Source organism: Lissotriton vulgaris, chromosome 9, assembly GCF_964263255.1.
Source record: "Lissotriton vulgaris chromosome 9, aLisVul1.2, whole genome shotgun sequence".
NCBI lineage: Eukaryota > Metazoa > Chordata > Amphibia > Caudata > Salamandridae > Lissotriton > Lissotriton vulgaris.
The window spans coordinates 735,777,651-735,800,391 of record NC_141697.1 but is presented as its reverse complement, the minus strand read 5'-3'; the positions used below and the strand labels follow the sequence as shown (position 1 = coordinate 735,800,391).

The 22,741-nt window shown below is 40.5% G+C and overlaps 1 protein-coding gene across 2 annotated transcripts in view; it reads right to left on the bottom strand.

Annotated features, from left to right (window-relative positions):
* Window positions 1–16,641: 16,641 nt before the first annotated feature.
* Window positions 16,642–22,741, bottom strand: part of ZC3H4 (zinc finger CCCH-type containing 4) — a 148,966-nt gene continuing 142,866 nt past the window's right edge. For both annotated transcript variants that reach the window (XM_086938483.1, XM_086938484.1), the window contains one exon: window positions 16,642–19,242. In XM_086938483.1, coding sequence (XP_086794609.1) covers window positions 17,753–19,242 — 1,490 coding nt within the window. In that variant the 3' untranslated portion in view covers window positions 16,642–17,752. The remainder of the gene's footprint in view (window positions 19,243–22,741) is intronic.

Here is a 22,741-nt window from a genome sequence, read left to right as displayed (position 1 = left end):
AGTGACAGTGGTTCTATATCCATACCACTGTGCTGTTTCTTTTTAACCCTGTCAAGTGGAACACATCAATAAAGTCAAATAGTGTCTCCACTTAGATAGTTTTAATTTCACCCACCCATCCTTCACACAGCGCTGCATACCTCATTACATCCATTTTCTCACATATGGGATTACCATCCTTTCCTCACTTGAAAAAACATCTCTGAGCTCCTTCCTTAAACACCGAAGTAGAAGCTCCCAGTGGTGACTAGGTTTTCCACACTGGTAAGGAGGACCCATATGATGAAGCATGTCACCTTCGGGTGAGTGAGGGTTCTTATCCTTAAGGGATGTCTCCCCCAGTCATGTTTCACTTGTAGCATTTTGTTAGTTGAGAGAGACACTACTCATATGTTTTTACACACATATGTCTGAGACTATAGGTGTACAATTTAGTATTGAGCTTGTATCAGGGAACGTACACCCAGTGGTCTATAAACTATCCCTTTAGACCCCCAATCTACGGTAGTTTTTCATCATCTACACAAATGACACCTTTCTGAATTCTGAATTTTGTCTACTTTTCTAAAATGTATAGCTTTCCAGGATCCATTACTGTTTTCATACTCATGTCTACCAATAACTGGAAGGAGGTTGAAAGCACAAAAATAGGCTATGTCCCAGAAAAATGCCTAAACTGTGTAAAAGCAAATGGTTTTCTGACAAAAGTCTGCTTGTCCCTGAAAGCTAGGAAGATGGTGATTTCAGCACCACAACCCCTTTTTTGATACCATTTGCAGGGGAAAAACCAGACACTTTCATCTGGAGCCCTTTTTTTTGTTGCAATTTTTCACACAAAAATGTAGCTGTATTTTGGCTAATTTCTGGGTCCCCTACAATGGAATCCACAAACCATGTGTCCCTTTAGAATCCCATTGATATTGGAAAAAGAGGACGCAAATTTGGCGTGGATACCTTATGTGGTCAAAAAGTTAAAGGGCCCTAAGCGCGAACTACCCCAAATAGCCAAAAAAGGCCTAGCAGCGAAGGGGTTAAAGCCAAATAACGTGGTTAAACGGCTCTGTGAGTGGATTTGCATTGGTGCGAAATCCATGCCCATATTTTAATTTGTTCTGTGCTGCGCGGTGTGGAGCGTGATTGCGATGGCGCAGTAATGCAGTTAGTGTCAATATTTACTGAATGGTTGCATGTGTGATGTTCTGTGTAATCTTTGGATGATGTCTCGGAGAGGCTGAATTAGTAACCAGTCTGTGGTTCTTTGTGGTAGTTTGTGGCAGCTTGTATTGAAAAGGGCATGAAGTCAGAATTGTGTATCTGCTGTTGAATGTCCATGGAGGGTTCTGTTGGCTTGCATGGTGTTTGTTGAGGGGGGGCAGTGTTGGGAGTCCTGACCTATTGAGCTGTGTTGTTTGTAACAAAAGTGTTTTTATCTGCTGCCTTTGGTACAGTCAATCACTCCATATTGCTGCGCTGCATGGACAGTCTGTATTTTTTTAAATACCCAGTGAAAAAGACACACCACTGCTGTGTGCAGTTTGACTCCGGTATTTACTTCACCACCAACCTTCCTTCACACCGATGTGCCTGATGGGGGTAAAATGAAGTGCAATATTTATGTCCAGTGAGGGTGAAAACCTAAGTCACGATTTTTTAAAATGGCACTAAGAGATGCACATGAGTTTGAGGCTTGCAATGCCAAAATTATTTGCGATTGCATTGAGAAAGGGTCGAGAAAAGAAATGTTCATTTCATCCTTGTATTTTGTATGGAAACGTATCATTGCTTGCAGGGGGCTCGTGCAGTGGGGTCCAGAGCACTGAAAGGTCACTTGGTGGCCTTTTCTGTTGTTAAATATTCGGACAGAGAAGCAGTACCACAGCCAGTGTGCCATGGGCCCCAGTGCAAAAACGCGGGCTGCTGTTTGAATGATAAAATACTGCAATAATCAGGCCTCTGGGTCCAGGGGCCACTGCTGCACCTATGGAGGTTACGGTCTTGGCCCTGCAGACGCTGACTGTGGAGAGCAGCTTTCACTGAGTGAATAAACCTGTCTGTCAGAATAAGTTAAAGAAGACACAAGTCCCTGCAGGAAAGTTGTAATTATCAGACTTTCTGAATGAAAATTACAGGTCGTTCTGTGTCTCTGCATTCAAGGCCATTTGCAAGGATTCCCTCGTTAACACTGAGGATGAGGGCTTTTTAAAGTCCTAGGGACCAGTGTCTTTGCTCCCTGCTGCAGTTATACATCGAGGATAGCGCAAGGAACCGGACTGGTCACACCGGAGGCGCTACACAAACCAGTGCTACTACAATGGTGTCTGCTAATAGTACATTGGGCACCTAGTTCTGAAGACTGCAAGTGCGTTGTGGGCTTCAAGACTGTATTCGTGCTAGAGAGCATTTCACACCATTGACCCGGTCTAGCTGAACAGCTGCATCTCCTTTCACAAACCATCCAGACACCTTTGTTTGGCCGGTGTCATAATTGAACTTATGACACACAATTAGACTCTGCTAAAAAAAATTACAACACACAGCAACTTTGCACATACCTCAGTATTTTCCTTTCCCCAAGTCAGCAAACGGAGCACTGGAATATTTCATGTGTGCCTTTTCAATGCATTAGTCATTTTAGCTAATTCATCCCACAATTGTGCTTTAAATGCACTTTTGATTTCAGAAATTTCAAAATGGTCATGGGGTGGGGTAAGCTCCTATCAAAACCTTACTTGCAAAAGGCTCCTTTGCTGAAATTCATTTCAGGTATTACCTCTGGCTTTCAGCAGTGCCAGTTGACAATGTGTGTCGAGCCAATATAGTAATTGGGTGGAGCCAGTAGAGAAAGTGGTTGGAGCCAGTAGAGAAAGTGGTTGGAGCCGGGAAAAGTGGATGTGGCCTCCGACAAACATTTGAGCACCTGGACTTCATATTTTACAATTTAAGCTAGCATTCTCGAATTTGATCTATGCTATTTACAAAGTTATAAATAATTATGATGATAATAATTTCTTGAATGGTTTGTAAGAGATTACCACATATTAAATATTAATTGTTGGACATGTGTGTGTGAGCCCTGGTCAAGCAGCAATCACAATCATTGTAAAGGTGAGGCACCAGCCAACCCTAAATTAACCTGTGCTCAACTCTCTGGTAGCTTAGCACACAGCAGTCAGGCTTAACTTAGAGGCAATCTGTAAAGTATTTGTGCAACAGTTCAAACAGTAATAAAGTGGAAACACCACACAAAAAGGATCCCACACCAAGTTAGAAAAATAGAACTTTTTTTAATAAATAAAACAAGACCACAGCGACAAACATCCAGTCTGCAGAACTGGAGATATTCAGTTTTAAAGGTTTTAGTTAAAATAGCATCAAAACACCAACTGTGAATATATGGCCGCACCAGACCGGGACAAAGTCACAAGTTCAGGACGACGGCGATGGAGCATGGGCTGGCTACCAGGACACAGTTAGGCCCACTTAACTGTCGTGAAGTTAGTAGGCCCTGTACACATACACTTCCAAAGTTGACATCTTTTTAAACAGTTACGTTTAACACATATTTGCTTGTGTGCCTGTATGAGATAGTGTACTCAGAAAAGGTTAGCTTACAATTTAATTTCCTCGTAGCCACATTACCATACTCTAAACATTCTGTCCAAGGACTGGGTATACTGCGCAAATTGACCTTGTTTGTTGTTATCTATATGGTGAAAGCTCTGGGTGGGTAGAATCAACATGACAAAAGGACCAGAGCTCAGGCACAGTATGAGTGGGTTGAGCTTATTATATAAACTGCACAAAGCCTTTGTTTAGACAGAGGAGCAATTCGATGGATTGTTGTGGTTACACCATGCCTGAATTCTAGCCCCGCTAAATTACATCACTATCCCGAGAGGTACAGGGGCCTGCTCTACACCAAGACTGGCTACCACATGACCCAAGTACGCAGGCAAATGGGGAGTTAGACCACTCCAACGTATCTGGCAGAGTAACAGCCACCATATGCTGTTTAGGATAGGCAGCACTAAGTAGGGGTACAATTATGTGAATTAATATAATCAATGTAAATGCACAATGGTTGTTTATCTTTTTCACCATTCTCGTAATGCTGGTTACTATGCTCAGCTTTATTCTTCTCATAATTGCAGCACACATATTTTACACAAGAATCCAATTGCTTCAAAGAATGTGGGAAGTGCCAATTTGTGTATTTCTTGTGTCTCCCTTTGGGCATGCCCGAGTTAACAACAAAAGGGTAGATCTGTTTCTATGATTTCCTTGGTAGAATCAGGGTTGTCATGTTCTGAAGGCGCAAACACCATCAGGTACCTTGTAAGGTTTAGAGGTCCAGATGAGGCACTAGAAGCTAGCCAAGTATGGTATGAGTGGACTCAGTCCCCATGGTTCTGACACTTATGTTGCCCAAATGCACAGTCTAACTGAATTAGTAGGAACAGTACAACATGGCGCTCCCTACATTCTAGGTCAGGCTCTTATTTAATAGGTCTCCTGAGTAATTTTCTTACGTGTGCCCAAATCCCCTAGTCCCCATCATAACGGAGACATTCATGGTGCTATGGAAAACTCACCCTCAACAAAATAGGGAACCCTTTTCCTGCCTGTAAATTGTTCAAGCTTGAACCTTTAAAAGGATCACCTCACTATAATTTACCTTCTCTGAACTCCATTAGTTAAAATGCTAATTCATTAGCAGTGGTTATACCACTAAACTGGAGACATGCAGTAACACAAATGTTACAACAAGGGCTTCCTTCCACTGGAGGAGATGTTACCGTCATGGTAGAGGCCCACGAAAAAAAATAGATATTCTATTCATGGGTAACATTTCCTGCAGCAGACGCCTATACAAGAAATGTTCATACATACACAGAAGCAGTCATACCAAATAATTCCGAGCTTATAAAAGATTTTGAAATTCTACTAACATTTCAGGAACATACAAATTGGTTCCAAGGCTCCCTACCACATCCATCAGCACACATTAGATTGGGTCTTCTCAGCAATGAAAGGGCAACATGGCCCAGTCCTAGCCGGCTACACACCATATCCACAAATAGCAGCAATCACAGCAGCTGAACTGTGTACAATTTACACTGGTCTAGTTAGATTATACAGACATAAGACACTTTGTTATGCGAAAATAACAACAAACCGAGTGAGAAATGATCAAGCTATACAACCACATTTAGCAATGCCAGTGATTAGTCTGGTAGCCATTAATTCAATGATGGTTAACGTCCCCACAGACTTGAGAAGATTCTGTTCTGGATTGCATAAAAAACGAATCCGCTTTAAGCAGTGTTTCCCCATAGGGGACCTCAAGATAAACATAGAATTCTCACAATGTTGTTACCCTTAGGGATGGTTCCACCGGTAGAAGTGAGTGCCACATGGGACACAGTACTTGCTGCAATCTATACCATCACACATGGTACACCATCCATAGCTGTTTTATCTGAAGTACTCAAGCAAATTCTAAATTAATACCGGGCGGCCCCTGCCCTGTACTTGGGGATGAAACTTATTGGCAATTATATCGGCAATTATATTAAGTAATATTAAAGGGAAAGCAGCAGCTTGGGCAGTAAGCCAAAACTTTGTGCAGGTCGCTTTGGCAGTTCAAGAGCATGAACTACCTAAAATTAATACTGAAACCTATACATCAGTAGGTCTACATAATTTGGGGGCCAGATCAATTAAACCACAACTTAGGGGTAATTCTGAAAAGAGTAACTCAAAACAGGCACCAGTCTTCTAAAAAACGCTGGGATAATAAGAAAAATAAGGAAAAATCTAAAACACAGGGTGGATCTTCTCCACAGAAGTCCTCTGAAAAGTGATACAATCTGCGCAACCGCGAAATAGTTAAAAAACCTAATAGGTATCAGTATTCTGATACACATCCTTCTACTTCCTTTTAAGAGTCAACAGAAAAAACGCTTGAAGAGAAGAGGACGATCAGAGTGCAGGAATACGTGAAACCGAAGGAGGACTCACAACGCTCTTCTGACATCACCATAAAAAGGGAAGGAAAACTTCACCAACGAAATCCTCAATTCAAGAAGAAAAAGGTGGCTAGTATTGCACTTAAATATGCCACAAATAGTGAGGACTCTGCTTCTGAACAACTCTGCTAGAAAGCGCAGCAGACGTCACAATAGTTCACCAGAATTTTCATTAATTTCTGGTGGGGAAAGCAACTAATGAGTTTGTTCAGGTTAGAGAGTTAGTTCTCCAGGCAGATTACATAATCTGCAACTCCAAATTGAGGGTGATATAACCTGTACTATTAACGTTCTCTTTTGGGAGAATTTAACATTAGACTATGACATTCTCTTGGCTGAAAAAGATTGGCCCTCTGAGTTTGTACGAAAAGTACCACCAGGAAAAAGCTTGAGAGTACCAGCTTTCTCGGTCTTTGCGCCAGAATCAGTTAAACATGCCTATGCCAAGGAGTGGGCCCTTTCAGAAGCCCTAGCATTATATCGCAATCATGTGGGCTGGGATCAAGATTCAGCTTACCATATAATACCCATAATGTCCAGCCCACAAGTGCAACAACAATACCCTCATATAACATGAAGCTAAATGTCCGGTTAGAGGAATTCTAACACAACGTGAATATCAAGGCATAATTGAGCCTTGTACCTCGCCAATAATCCTTTGTTTCCAGTAGCGAAACCAGATTATGACTACAGTTTAGTCTTAGACTATTGACAATTAAATAGTCCAACTCGCACATATACAGTACAAAACGCACATAGTCCAGCCCTAATGAATAACATTGTGCACAAAAAATACAAAACATTTGACATTTCAACTTTCTTTTTCTGCCAAAACAAAGCACCTGAAAGAAGGTTTATAATCGTATTTACCACGCTGGGGTCACAAAAACAGTTCTGTCGACTCCCACAGGGGTATAAGGACAGCCCAGGCTTGTTCTCTGCCAGCAAAACAGGACTGTTACAAATTGTTGACCAGGAAAAAGTGTTCTCTGTCGATGACATACACCTTACAGATGAAGACTTAGAAACACACAGGGCCAGAGTAGATAGCATTGTTGTGGGATGTGCTCAAATATTATACAAATTAAATTTCCAAAAATAGCTTCTCAAATTTCTCGGTGTCCTCTTTTTATGGGATATGAGCTATCTAATGAAGATAAGAGCATTTCCTAGAGAAACGTGCACTCTCACAATCACCCAACACAATAAAAAAAGCTACAATCCCTTTTAGGCTTTCTAAGTTATGGAAGAACATACAAACCACATTATGCACAACGGGTAAAACTGTTTTATGATTTAATACATCCAGAGTTCTCAAGCACACATTGGACACCAGAACATACACAGATCTTGCATTCAGTACAGACTGACATGCTAGCTTCAAAACACTTATACACTTGTGTCAACACTAAGATCCTGGTGATCCGCGTAATCGCAGGGACCACAGGCTACCGATATGCCACTTTCAAAGAGGTTGACACAGTGCCAATTGCATATAAATTACATGTATATTCCAATGTAGAGATGCGTTTTGCACCAACAGAAAAAATACTGACAGCGGTACAGACAGCCGTTGTGAAAGAAAGATCATTGGCTCAGGGAAAATGCATAATTGTTGTAACTCCAATTTCAGCCGTAGAGGCTGTCACAAAGGCATGCGAAAGCCTTACTTCCTAGATGGATACAGCAACAGACGTAGACTCTCTTCAATTCAACATTACAAACGCAAGCATAACTATAATATGAACAAGAATACCCTGTGCCCAAGGAAATAATGACTCTAGATCAGTATGACTTTAGTTTAGACTGATAGCTCTGCCCAGCCCGCAGTTGGAAGAAAACACCAATACTATAGCTGCTTGCACATCTGTAAGGGTTAGAATAAACATCCCAACATCTAAAAACATTCATGCAGTCACTAGGTGATTGCACTGTGCAGCTGTCTGAACTGAAAGCTCTAATTTTGGCACTTGAAAATACTGATCCTGAATCCCCACACTTATAGTGTGTGATTTGTATTATTGTGTCCAGTCTAATAATGAGTATTTACACTATTGGAGACAAAATGGATTTAGAGAAACTCTAAAGGGTATACTATGCGGCACAAGTTACTTTGGGGAAAAGTGGCAAATCTTAAAGCAAATTTGCCACGGGCTCATGTTATCCACACAGTGGGCCACCAACGTGCAGGAATACACGTTGCAGGGAATTCACTAGCTGATATATACCATGAGGCACAAGTTGCTTTCGGGAAAAGTGGCTAATCTTAAAGAAAATTTGCCATGGGCTCATGTTATCCACACAGTGGGCCACCAACATGCAGGAATACACATTGCAGGGAATTCGCTAGCTGATGAAGCTGCAAAGGCAGCATTGCGAACTGCTGTTGTAGCTGCAAAATCTCATTCCCATACGAGGGGAGATGAACACATCATGTAGCTGCCAAAGCTTTGCACCATGGCACACTATTGCCAAAGTCATATACAGCAAAATACTCCTACCTATTGATTGCGCAAAACATTCTGTTTGCTTGTACTCCCAGAGTTGGGGATAGCGTCATTAAAAATTCAGATCGCAGACCAGACTTGATCATGGCAGCACATGAGGGGTTAGCCTCTGCCAATGCAGGTGCGGCGACTACAGTTTCACTGCTACCGCAGCGTTACTTGTGTTCAGGTCTATATAAACACACTAAAGACTATATCCTTAAATGGGACACTTGGCAACAAGTAAAAGTTTCCACCACAACACACCCACCACAGACACCCCTCTTGATTGTTCTGGCCTGTGTTTATATTGACCATTGTGGACTGTTAAATAGTGACGGCTCCTGTAAATACATTCTGTTAGCAGTGGATTCATGTTCTCGAATCTGATGGGTATGGCCACAGCGATTGGCTGTGCTCGAACTGTTATAAAAGATTTGCAAGTCTTCATCGGTTCCCTTTCTCACCCAAAGTTATATCAGATCAAGGAGCCAGCTCCTTCCCTGCTCGATGTATTCGAACAGTCAAATATGGCAGTCGGTCCTTTTCTTATCTTTCTCCCCATCGCTGGAATAAGCTCCCCCTTTATATTAGGGCATGCACAAGTTTTCAGGCTTTAAAAGACATCTCAAGACTTGGCTGTTCTAATGAATGGTTTCGGACTTGAATGTGAACCAAGCACTGAGATACCACTTTGGGGGTGAGTCGCAGCGCTATATCAAGTTTCAATAAGATAACATATGTAGTAGATGCATTCCATTCGGACCAAGGCCCAGTGTTTGCCTCTATGGCATACCATGAGAACCTTCGGCACGGCTGTGCACTATTCCTCCCCATATCATCCCGAGGGAAATTCGATAGTGGAGAGGAGAAAAACGTGACTTAACGCTGTCTTTAACAGCTAGCATATTAGGTTCAGGTCGTAGTTGGATCCACCTCCTGTGTGGGGTCCAGAGAGCTCTAAACAATCTGCCTAGAAGATCCTGGGTGGTCTGTCTCCCTATGAAATCCTGTTTGGAGTCCAGATTTGGGATCCAGACCGTAACTATCCAAGCACAGGCTGTCTTACCGGATCTGAAAAACTTTCATGACAAGCAAAGCAACGAGCTCAAGAAACATTCCGCCACTGGAGAAAAAAGGTACAAACAACAACTCCTGGCTGGATTCCAAAGATCAGGAATCTGATCCGTGAGAAGATTGTGGGCAAGGAGAGTTCAGCCTATCTTAGAGAGTGCTGGACTTGGCAGCTTGAGGTACCAGAACTGTACTTTTACCGCCCCTTGAAGCCTCATTGTTCATCACACAGAGTGAAAAGAGACCTGTCCCTTGTGAACATTTCTGCAGTTTAAGTCCCAGATGGCACTGTTTGTGATAAGGTCCCATTTGATACTTTTGGCCCTACAGAAAAATTACAATTACCGTATGTATTCAAAATATCAGAATAACGTTATCCCTACTGGTAGCATCTCTGATGATTGGTATATTAACAGTGTAATATCTATGCTCTCTGAGCAAGAACACTATACTTTATTTAATAGTGAAGACCTGTATAGTGGAACACCTTATTATGATGAAATGTTTTGTTACAATCTCTATGCACACCATTACTTACACAGAGCTAGTACTCCACGTGCAGTATTTAATTATACACAATGAGAACATTGCCTTACACCACCTTTGGGTAGCTCTAAAAACCTACTCACAGAAGTTTGCATATTTTTCTAGCAATGATCCCTTAGACCCAGAGTCATCTTATTATGAACTTCTCCTTTCAATGGCAAAGAAAAATATGCCCCCTTTATTTCCTGGTTTTCAGTATATGGGTATGACTTTTGATAGGCGTTATTGGTTTTAAATCTGTTTGGGGAACTAGAGACTGCAAAGTTCAGGGTAATGAGGCTTTGTCTAGAGCATTGTTGAAACCAAGACAGATGATTTTCCTGAACAAAAATATACAACAACCATCCTGCCAAGGCTTGGCTAAGATAAAGGATTTGAATACACCAAACATTCCCACATTTGTACGTTTTGAAAATTGGCAACAATTCACAAATTATACAGAGGAAAAGCTCAATAGAATGCCTAGGAATGGTACATACAATTCTTCACATTCCCGTCCAGCGGGATGGCTAGTGTACATTAGATACTAATGGATGTCATGCATGTTTTTTAAAATTTTTTGTTAATAAACAGACCAGACCCGCATTGCATGCAGACACAGCACTCGGGTGGTAATAACGTACAGCGTGGGAGAGTTGTGCCTTCAATGGTTACAACATTCCACGTTAGACAAGGTGAAAGAACACTTGTCTTTCATTTCAGGTGACATGGATTTACAGGAATTTTATTAGGTCCTAGAAAGCCACGTCATAAGCGCCTTTTGAAAGCCGTATACAATGAGTTGTGAAAAAGTCACAGCAAGAAGCTGCTGAGCTAATACCTGATATTGACAGAGTGAACTTGGAAAAGGAGCTACCAATAGTTGACAATGGTTTGACTATCTTATCCACCAGAACTTATTCTCTGAGTTATAATACAGAGTGACATATCCCTCTTACAACATGGACAAAACCAACTTATACCAATTATGCTATTGAGCTAGATGTTACAAACTCTGTGGAGTGGTCGTTCACCCTGGAGCACTTGAATGTTACTGATTTTTGCCCTATAATTGGACCAGAAAGCAGAAAATTATGACAAAGAAGGATGTGGCATACATAATGTTAAATACAGAATGTCTAGAGAAATGACCACTCACTGTGGCAGACACACCTTCAGCCAATCGGATAATTCATAGTTTTATATCTCTGCCAATTTCAACATTCAACTTTTTAAAACACTATCAGGGAGGCATATATGAAATATTAGGGTCAGGAGTTGTACACAAGACATGGGTCCTACCTTTTGATTACAGGTGTAGGAATGGAGACACTCAAGTTTTTGTTAGCGTAACAGACTGCAAGAACACTTTTGGCTATTCTTTGGTTTAAAGGGAGGTTAAACTTCACGGAGCATGTAATGGCCCAAGGCAAACTTAGTTTGTTATCTTAAAGGTCCCCACATTGCTGTAATTCATCCGGCATTCGGACTGCTTTCTAATGGAAGCTACTTGATGTTGAATGACTAAGGCTGCTGTGGAATGAGGCCGGGGGTACCCTATGAAGTGACTGTTTCGATGGTTGTGACCTGTTGTACAAATGTGCTTTTCCACCAGCCCGTAAAGGTAGAGAAGTGACAGTTTGGCCCTCAATTTCTATTTTTAATGTGAACTTTGATAGTCTGAGCAGGCTGGAAGCCTTATTGTTTTAGAAGGAAGTATTTTAACATCTGCAAGAAAGATGTTTGATCTGCAATTTACAAGGTCTTCTTCTGAAATACATTCGCTACTACGCACTAACCTCCCACAACACTTCGGAGTGCTAGTGCACCGCATTTTTAATGCATCTAATACTGTGGGAATAGTGCACTGTTTTTCAAGCAATTGGGTCTGGGTTTGTTAGCACTTTCCAGACTGTATTCGGATTGATTCCATCTTTCATACTCGCCTTGGTTTCCAGTGTTTTTGGAGGCATTCCTCTAGTATTAATTTTGATTGTAGGGATTCTGATTCTATTTTTGCGCTGTTCCGCAATGGATTTTCCGCAACACAGACAAATGGTAATAGAACTACCACATGTGCTACTGTGTCATGAACGCATTATGCAGTATTGTGGCGCGCCTTTACTACAGGAACTAAACAACTGGTTTTTGTCCTTTCGACCTACATGGTTACATCACATACAGCCTGTGTTCCGCTGTTTGCTGTGCACTTTTGAGAGTGCCTTGGATGTGTCTTGGAATGCAATTAGTACAATCAATGATGGTGAAATGGTCCAAGAAGAATCCATTTGCAAAGATGTCCTGCGCAGTTACCCCAAAATGCATATTATGAGTGTTCTTTGGATGCCTCTGCTCCTGGATTTTCGGATCCAGACTCACTGTCTGCGGATGCACTACTGACTGCTACGCTGAGTGGTTTGAATACGACCATTTTTGTTCTTTGTGACTGGGGTGCCAATGGTAACATTGTTTGCTAAAGCTGGGAACAACATTGTTTCCAATGAACATTTAAACATTCAAGCAGTTGCAAGAACTTTTTAATTCGACAACCTATTAATATAAAATCGATTGTTTTAATTCAGATACCATGTGCATATTTTTAAATTCGCTTTTAATACAATTGGGCTTTCATTATGCTTTGCTATTAAAGTGAAGTCAAGTTTAGATTTTAGTATTTTGTTAAGTTTAATCTGAGGCTTTTTAATCACTTTACAGACAAGGAGGGGGTGTTGTGAGGTTAGTAGGCCCTGTGCACAAACACTTCCATTTTATATGTTTGTTGTCATTTAAAGTGGAAATCTTTATAAATGGTGACTTTTAACACACATTTGCTTGTGCACCCGTATGAGATAGTGTACTGAGAAAAGGTTTGCTTACAATTACATTTCCTCGTAGGCAAATTATCATACCTTAGAACATTCTGTCCAAGCACTGGTACACTGTGCAAAATCTTTTGTTGTGGTCTATTCGGCGACAGCTCTGGGTGGATATAATCAACATGCCAACTGGACCAGAACTCAGGCACAGTACGAATGGGTTCAGTTGCATTATATAAACCCCACAAAGCCTTTGTTTAGACAGAGGAGCCTTTTGATGAATTGTCGGTCGTACTGTGCCTGAATTCTAGCCCAGCTCAATCCCATCACTATCCTGAGAGGGACAGTGGCCTTGTCTATTACCGCATGGCCCATGCAGGTAGGTGGGGAGTTCGAGCACTCTGAGGTATCTGGCAGCATAGCATCTACCCTATACTCTTTATGCTAGGCAGTGTTAGGTAGGAGTACAATTATATGTATTCATATAATAAATGTGAATGCACAATGGTTGAACTGGTTATCTTTTTCCCCATTCTTGTAATGCTGGTTAATATGCTCTGCTTTATTCTTCTCATAATTGGAGCACACATATTTTACACAAGAATGCAATTGCTTCAATGAATTCATGAAGTGCCAATTTGTGTATTTCTTGTCTCCCCTTTTGGACATGCCTGAGTAAACAATTAAAGGGTAGATCTGTTTCCACAATTTCCTTGGGGGAATCAGGGTTGTCTTGTTCTGAGGTTGCAGACACCATCTGGTACCTTGTAACATTTGATGGCCCAGATGGCACACTGTGAGCTAGACAGGAACTATGTCAATATATTATGATGGTAAGAGTGGACTCAGACCCCCATAGTTTTGACACTTATGTTGTCCAAACGTACACTCTTAGTAGGAACCGTAACACAGAACAGAGTACCTTAAAGCCTGGTTTGTGGAGCGTCGCGAGGATCCATATCTAAGATGTGTTGGACAGCTGAAGCAGTGCATCAGATCTGAGATGCGGCGAGGGAGAGCTATGGGGGCTCAAGTCATTATTGGAGATCCCATCAACAGGGCTTGTGAGGTCACATGTCATGGATGTGGCGTGCAGTCAGGGCAACGCATCGCTTCAGAGGAGCTATAAGGCTGGGAGGCAAAGTCCGGCGCCATCATCAAGGTTGCCATCGGTGAGGGTTGTGAGTGTCTGCATTGATGACGCGGGTCTTTGCAATGGGTCCAATACATGCAGCAGTGGAGATGCCTCATTCTGCTCAGAGTTGTGCCACGAAGCAGAGGAGCTGCTTTGGTTCCATTGGGTTCACAGAGGCTGGTAGAGTATCTTAAGCCCACGTCCAAGGGTCCAGGTCTGGTGTATCACCAATTGGCAGAGTAGACTCACAGATGGTAGAGTCAAGGTGCAAGGCTGTGGAAGCCTGTTGTGTCCCTGAGGCCCCAGATCAAAAGGCCAGCCAATTAGCTTTGAAGTCGCTCTGAGTTCAAGAGATGCAGGTCCAGTCCTTCTCACCCAGGCAAGAGGGCAGCAGTACTTTATAGTAGTAGTCGAGCAGAGCGGCAGTCCTTTCACCAGCACAGCAGTCCTCCTTCTTGGCAGACTATTTGCAGGTACTGAAGTGTACTGAAGAGTTGGTGTCTGAGGTCCAGTATTTATACCCAGTTGTGCCTTTGAAATTGGAAAAAGCTTCTAGAGGCAGTCCTTTGAAGTGTACAGGTGCCCCGACTTCAATTGTATGTGGCTGTCTATGAGGAATACACAAAGCCCAACTGTCAACTACACCCAGTCATATTACCCAGAGATAGGGTGCAGGTACCAACTGGCTAAGGCAGAAAAATGCCAACTTTCTAAAAGTGATATACAAAAATGTGTGGGCCTTTTGATTGTCAGTAAGGCTAGGCCACTGTTAAAAGTAAAACATGGAAAAACACCAATACTGACATTTGATAATACAATTACTTTTCAATCATGGTCACAAAACTTAATTCAAGTGATCACGTTTTATTCTATGTTGTCTATCTATTTTATCAAACTTTTATCAAAATACTGTAGTACATTTTTCAGCATATTATGTCATACAAATTGGAAAACAAACAATAATGGAAACAAAAAATGAAATATTTCATTAACAGAACTTTTCACCACAAACACCTATACATTAGTGAAAGAAAAGTGTGTCCCAGGCCAAAATCTTACAAACAAGAGGAGCCAGCAATTGATCAACACATAAGTGAAAAGCTTCTTCAGTAAACTGTAACCAGGGGATAGAACATCACTTATTGTTCTCAGGCCATTGTTTATAAAATTATGGATTGGGACACAATTCTCTATCACTAGGTTATAGGGGCCTGTGGTGAAAATTTCTGTTCATGAAATATTTTATTTTTTTGTTTACATTATTGCTTGTTGTGTATGACATAAGCGCCCTGTTAGCAGGCAACTCTTAGTTTTCCTGTTCCAATGTGTATGACGTATTATGTTGAAATATTTATAACAGCTTTTTGATAAACATTTGAAAAAATAGAATAAAACGTTATCAGGTGAAATAAGCTTTTTGGCGACAACTAAAAAGTAACTGTTGTCAATTAATGTCAGTACTAGTGTTTTTGCATGTTTTAACTTTCTAACGTTGTATCTTAAAACACGACTTCACCATAAATGTCAAAGATACCAAACATGAACGTAGCACCTGTTTGGAAATTTCACTTATAAAATATAATAATGTAACTCCAATGTTGACCTATGGTAGAGGTAGACCTTACAGTAGTGAAAAACAATTAAAAGAGTTTTTCCCTACCAGGACATGTATAACCTAAAAATACATGTTTAACTTTTTAAATACACAGCGCCCTGCCCTCTGGGCTGTTTAGGGCCTACTCTAGGGGAGATGTATATGTATTAAGAAGGAATGTTTGGGCCTAGCAATTGGTTTATTTTGCCAGGCCTGAGACATGTTTAAAGTGCTACTTAGGTGGGTGGCACAATCAGTGCTGCAGGCCCATTAGTAGCATTTAAACTACAGGCTGTAGAGAACAGGTAGTACCACTTTATTAGGGATGTACGAGTAAAGTAAATATGGCAAATAGGCATAAGCAAATCATACCAAGTTTTAAGGAGAGAGCACAAGCAATTTAGCACTGGTTAGCAGTGGTAAAGTGTGCAAAGTCCTAAGGCCAGCAAAAACGAAGTCAGCAAAACAAGAGGTCTGAAAGCAAAAAGTTTGGGTTAAAACAACTCCAAGGATGCCATTACAAACAAGAGCTAATGCAAAAATTGGTGCAGGATTATTAACAGACCTTCTACGAGTATTGCCTATAGGAGAGAAGAAAAGAAATGAGAGAGGGTGACTTGTGGCGTCTGCCTTGGAAGCAGGCTGGTGCCTAGAAGAGGATGCCAACGCTCAACTTTTGCAAAATACAATATCTTTTGCAGAAGCTTTTTTAAACTGATAAGAACTTATGGAGTAAATATATACAAGAACTAAGTTAAGATGAAGTACCCAAGATAAAGGGAGAGTGCACATTTAACCATGCTGGGCAGATGAAATCCCACAGTCAAAGCAAAATCCCATCAGTTATATCCGACAGTGCGAGTAGATATCATGTTTATCAGTAATAATCCAGGGTACAATTTCTTTTGTTATTTTTCACCTTTGACAAAAAGATGAAAACAGTTTCTGTTCCTTTACAAACCAAACACTATGAGTACAGTTAACCGGTGTAATCGATCTTATGATTTATTTAGACACTACCTAAAATGAATATTTAAAACCATTTTGATTTTGTGTATACAGTAGTACAGGAGGGGGCACAATATAACCGATTAAGTATGCACATGGAGACCACACGAATATTTTCACCACAATTTGTCCATGGAAAAATGAACACTTACTTATTTTTTAAAGGGTATGTGGGCTTAGGTACAACTTATGGAAGCATCTTATCAAACGACTTGGAAATAACTTTTTTGTGTGTACAAAATATCAAATTGCCCAATACTTATGCGGAAAGATAGAAGATGGGGAATATAGATTGTCATCTAAAATACTTTTTGGTATACTACTTTCTGGTTAAGGAGGCAAATACTGTCTAGGATTTGAAGTGGAAATGGTTACACAAATTAAAGCCTTGTCCAGAGCTCCTCACTAAAAGGAAAACAAACTCCTCAAAATGAAAACATAAAAAAAGAAAAACTGCATGATTGCAAAATACTACTTTGTGTTTGCATTTTTCATGCGCTTCTGGTCCTGGCCTTAAAGGTAATTTTTATTTTTTATTTAAAACAACCAATACAAATACTTTATCTTATATAAATATGAACACACTCTACCATTCAGCTCTTCTGGCAGCATTATATGCATATACACGGGATCAGACTTCCATGCCATTCAATAAATCACTTTTGGCCTTGTCCTGAGAATAGTGTTGAAAGAAGTAGCAGTTAAAGAGATAATCTCTTTAACAAAAACAACGTGAACCATAAAAAAACAACGGAAAAATCAAAAAAAGCACAGTTGCAAACTCACATTCACGAATATTGTGTTTTCTAGGATTGATTTCCGTTACATTTTTCCACAGAAAGGTTCTAAAACAAATGACTGAGTAGAAAAAAAACACAGGTTACACTACACAAGGCTGCTTTGATTATTTGTTAAAAACCGATTGTGAAATTATACCTTTACAGCACTGACATGGAACAGTGGTTTTATGTACAAGGAAGATATGACGGTTAGATAACATGAGCATTAATGAATAAAAAAAAAACGGATTACTAAAGCTTTGTGCTGCTATTAAATACAATACACAATGAATCTTCGCCAGTACACTACTGGCAAAAGGGGGAAGCTGTGGGGTCAAAGCCTTTAAAAACATCTTTCAAAGAGCCAGCATCAAGTTCACCACCTTCCTGGGCGGGGCTATTCCCAGCATATGGGCTTCCTGGCCCAGGCTTCGTGGTCTGCTTAACCGATCCATACAGTGAGGATACCGGGAGGTTATGAACTCCTGGCTGACTGGCATCCTGCGGCAATGCTGCAGTTTTTGGACGGGGTCGGTTATAACTGTTGTATCGGTCCGTTGGAGGTTCGGAAGTGGGTTTGTCAGCTTCAGGAGGCTCAAGTGCTGATTTACGTGTAAAAAGTGGCTCTTTTTGTTTATTCGTACTTTTGTTATTATCGAGCCCCTTTGATTGAGTACTTGATTCACTGGAAGACTCAGTGCTTTTGTTGTCCGCACTCTGAGCCCTTGGATCATACAAACTAATGCCACTTAACACACTGCTCTGGCTGTTTCCTTTAGTAAGTCCACCAGCGGTCAGTATCCTTGGATCATAAGGAGCAATAGTAGGTACAATGTCACTGGGCGGAACAAGTAAAAGGGCTGGCGTTGGGATAGGAGGTGGGGTGGGTTCAGCAGGTTTTACAACCCTGGGTATTGGAATCTCAGAAGCTTTTTGTAACCTGGGATCAGTAAGTCCCTTTCGCATCCGAGGATCACTTGGTTTCTCACTCGGAGGTGGTGGTGGTGGTGGTGGTGGTGTACTTGAAGCTGCATTTACAGTCTTTAATATTCTTGTCAACAATTCAAAGTCTGGGATGCTGCTGTTTGTAGCAGAAGTGTTCGATTCGGGCTGCAGCCCGCTCCGCTGTCTAGGGTCAGAAGGGCCTGTGTTAGCTGGCCGATTAAGACGAGGATCAAGGGCAGGCAAAGTTTGAAGGGCAGAAGGGATTGGGACAAATTCCTGTTTCGGAATAGGCAGTGGTATAAGATCCTCTGGATTCCAAAGAACTGTTCGGGCAAAACTTGGCTTGTTTAAGACTACATCCTTTTTGATGTGGCTAAACTGCTGTAGCTGAGACCTGGGATCTCTTAAAACTTGGCCCGGCAGTAAGTCTAAGGGAATATTTACAGCAATGTCCCTTAATGCTCTTTCTCCTTCTTCCTCTTCAACCCCCAAAGCAGGCTTCTGAGTGGTTGTAGTAATGGACTGGGGTGTTTCCTGCTTTGATGAGGGATTGTGGCGAGCTAGTCTAGGGTCGCTGGGACCTGATTCCCCCACACTGGCCACTGTAGAAGTTTCAGAATTTCGAGCAAGACGGGGATCTCTGGAGAGGCGGGGATCAGTCGGTCGACTCGCTGCTTGCTGAACTTTCTGAAGTCGAGGATCACTCGAACTCTGGCCAGATACATTGTTTGCTTCTACCAAGGAAGACTGTGTTGGAGGACGGCTTGATTGTTGTCTCAGTGTTTTTAATATTGAAGAAACGCTATTCCCACCTTCATCTTCGTCACTTGAATACCAGTTTCCAGTGTCACCTATAGAATAGAAAGTTTAAAAGATATTGAAAATACTTAGAGAAATCAAAGCCATACTCTATTTTCCCCTTCCATTGAGTATTTAAAACAGTATACCCACATTTTAGTTGACACTGTTTAACATTTTGAAAATAATCACCCTACGCCGTAATGCGATATCCAAAACATGATAAACAGAAAAACTTAATTATTCCATGGTCTATGATTTAACTTCAATTTTTACAGATAATGGTGTTGCTAACTGCTGGACTTTATAAAACAGTCTGCACATGCACATAAACATTTACCCAAATTTCCAACATTTAAATTTTTTTATTTTACAAATGGGAGTATTTATAGACCATTACATGACCATTTGTGCAATGGCTCAGCACTGTAAACATAGATGACCTCTAGTGTTTTACCGTATGTACTTGCTTTATTCCCGATAATGTGATTTAAAATCCAATAAAATATTATTGTATTACAGTCTGGATGTGTGTAGTAACACCTATTGCTCACTGCTATATTATGTCATGTATTATTGCGACTCTTCTCTGCTATCAATGACATGCGTTGAGGCTACTACGAATACATGTAACCTGCAGACCACAAGCGCTGTACTGATTGTCTTGTTGAATGTAACTGTTAAATGTTTTACATTGCAAATGCCAATAAAATCAATTTAAAAAAAAGTGAATACTTTGAAATTGTTTTCAAAAGTTGTCACAAAAAGGACCCTTCTATTCCAAAACTTGCACTAATAGCAGGCTAACTGTAACTACGAAATACTGCAAACAATCCCACAGGCAGTTTAATGTTTCAAAAATAATTCATTAAGTCCAAAGTTAAAGCTACAGACATCTTGAGAAGATGTTATTAAAATTCAAGTCTTTATTATTCTTCCGATTCTCTTCATAACATACAGCCAAGCAGCCAACATTTTAACAGCATCTTCTCAAGACTTCTGAAGCTTCGATTCTTGAATTATTTGTGAAACGTCGAACTGATTGTGGGATGTTGCCTCTCTTTTTGTATGCAAACTAACAGATGAGGGAGAGGTGCTAACCTTCCTTTTTTCCTCCCTAGAAACACATATAACCCACACAGAAGGAAATCAAACAGCCTCACTTCAACATGAGAAGCCCACTAAGGTATAAAAATTGCCCTCACAAAGTAGACAGTGTCATGCTTCATGATTGGACGTGCCACAACACTCTGGCATACCAACGCTCAGAGTGGAGCAAAATAAATGTTTTTATATTTTCTTAGGGCCAAAGATTTTTGGTCCTCAGAAAATATATATTTTAAATGTATGCCTCTACATTTATTGCAGTTTTTCAAGGATTGGCGTGTTTGAGCTGCCTCAGAGAGGTCGGCAACCTGGTAACCAAACTGAAAGAGAATTTATGGATAGTGTGGTGGAGCAGTATTAGATATCCAGTAGGAGTTCACTAAGCAGTATCTGAGGGCATTTTAGCGTTTAGTGGGTGCACCTGGTATAGAACAGAAACAAGAAGGTATTTGGAAAAGATTAATTAATGATGCAATAAACAAAGTGATCAGAAACTGTTTTTTTTTAATCCTTAGATTGGCTATTAAATTTACTCTTTCTGTAAATATATTAATACTGTTGCTTCCTTGATGTGTTACAGCACATTAAATCTACTGCGTGTAGACACCAAAACTGAATCAAACTTTAAAAAAAGGCAACAGGTCTTAAGTTGACCACCAGCCTTTTGGCGATTCTTCTTTTGTTCTGTCATGGCTTTTGCAAACCTTTAGCGTTTTGGAAGCTGATAGGCCCTCTTTAATCTAAACAAAAACATTTGCTAAAAGAGAAAATGTTGTTTTGATCTCCAAAAAGCCCAAACTGGCATAGAACTTCCTAGCACTGGAGGGAATTACTTTTTGAGTTGTCAAAGGGCAATGGCTGAAGTGGGCTGACACATTGCCCGTTAATGCATGCTGAACCGGATGAAAGAAAAATGTGAATGACCAAACCACAGACTAATGGATGAAGTATGGCTGTTATACACATTTTAGTAAAATCAAAAGATCTTGCCACACTTTTGCCTCTGGGAAAGTAAGGAAAGAAAGATGGCGGCAAAAAGAGGGAGGCAAGGAAGAAAAAGTAAGAGGGCAAGAAAGAGAAAGAAAGAAGGAATGGAAGTAAGAGAAAAGAAAGAAAGAAAGGACAAAGGCAAGAAATAGAAAGGAAAGATGAAGGCAAGAAAGAAAGAAAAGAGGAAGGAAAAAGAAAGTGATTGAAAAAATCAATGAAAGGAAGAAGGAAAGAGGGAGGCAAGGAAGAAAAAAGAAGGAAAAAAGATAAAGCGAAGGAAAATGGGAAGAAAGAAAGAAGAAAAGACAGACAGGGTTGAAAGATACAGCACCTTCATGAGCTTATACTTAGAGTTCATGTAAACTGCTGGTTTGGTGTGAAAAAGCAACCACCTGATAAATAGGCTACTTCAAAAGGGAAATACAACAGCATTGGCAGGAGAAAAGAACTGATAAAGCTGGAATGTGCCCTGTGTTTTCACCTGATTGAAAGCATCCTGCGATCACATCAGGATCTACAAACAAAGACAACACTAAATTAACAAACACAGTAAAAACAAAAACACTGGCTCTGAAAGGAACTACCTTGTGTGTGGATGTGCTCCTTGTGAAAGGGCTAAATGCTGTCACTCAAAGTGAAGTTAGCCAGTGGCTGAAGTAGGCTGACCCATTGCCCCATGCTGTATGCTGTAGTGGGCTGAAGCAAAATGTGAATGACATAATACCAAACCACTGGATGAAGAGAAGTGGATGAAAGCTCATTTATGTAAGTATATTATACATATCATTTTACTAAAAAGCAAAAGGTGTCGGCTACCGCCACTCCTCCAAAAAATATTATTAGAACTACGCAATGTTTTCTTATTTATTTGCAACGCTACAAAGTTCTACACAAATATTATTATTATTTTTTTTGCAGCAGAAAATTTGTTTCGATATTTAATTACAGAAAAATAAGGCTGGGTGGGTGCGGTGAACACTAGCGGTAATATAAAGCTTACAGGTGTACAATTGAAGGAAATGGGACCATATCATTTCCACATACATTCATGGTATTTTCCATGCTTCTCAATGGAGTACCATATGAGGATGGAGAGGTGAGTTTAACATGAGATGATTTGAATATAAGCATTATTTAGGAGTGCTATGGTAAAATGGCATCAGAATCCTTATGGTAAACATGTGGAAGGAAAATATTAATTGGACCATTGCAAAACTCAAAGATGAATCTCCCCCTGGCGGATGCTTTAAAACTTGTGCATCTGGTTTTCAAATGCTGGTGGAATATAAACTAGGAGACTCACAGCAATAATCAGTCGGTTGAACTAGCAATCTGGAGATGGAGATAGCTCTCCATTCTATTTTATCACTAAAAAAATGTTTATTCTGATGAAATCAAAACATAATTCTCAGTGAGAATAACTGCAAGACCCTCACAATATCCTGTTTATATAGA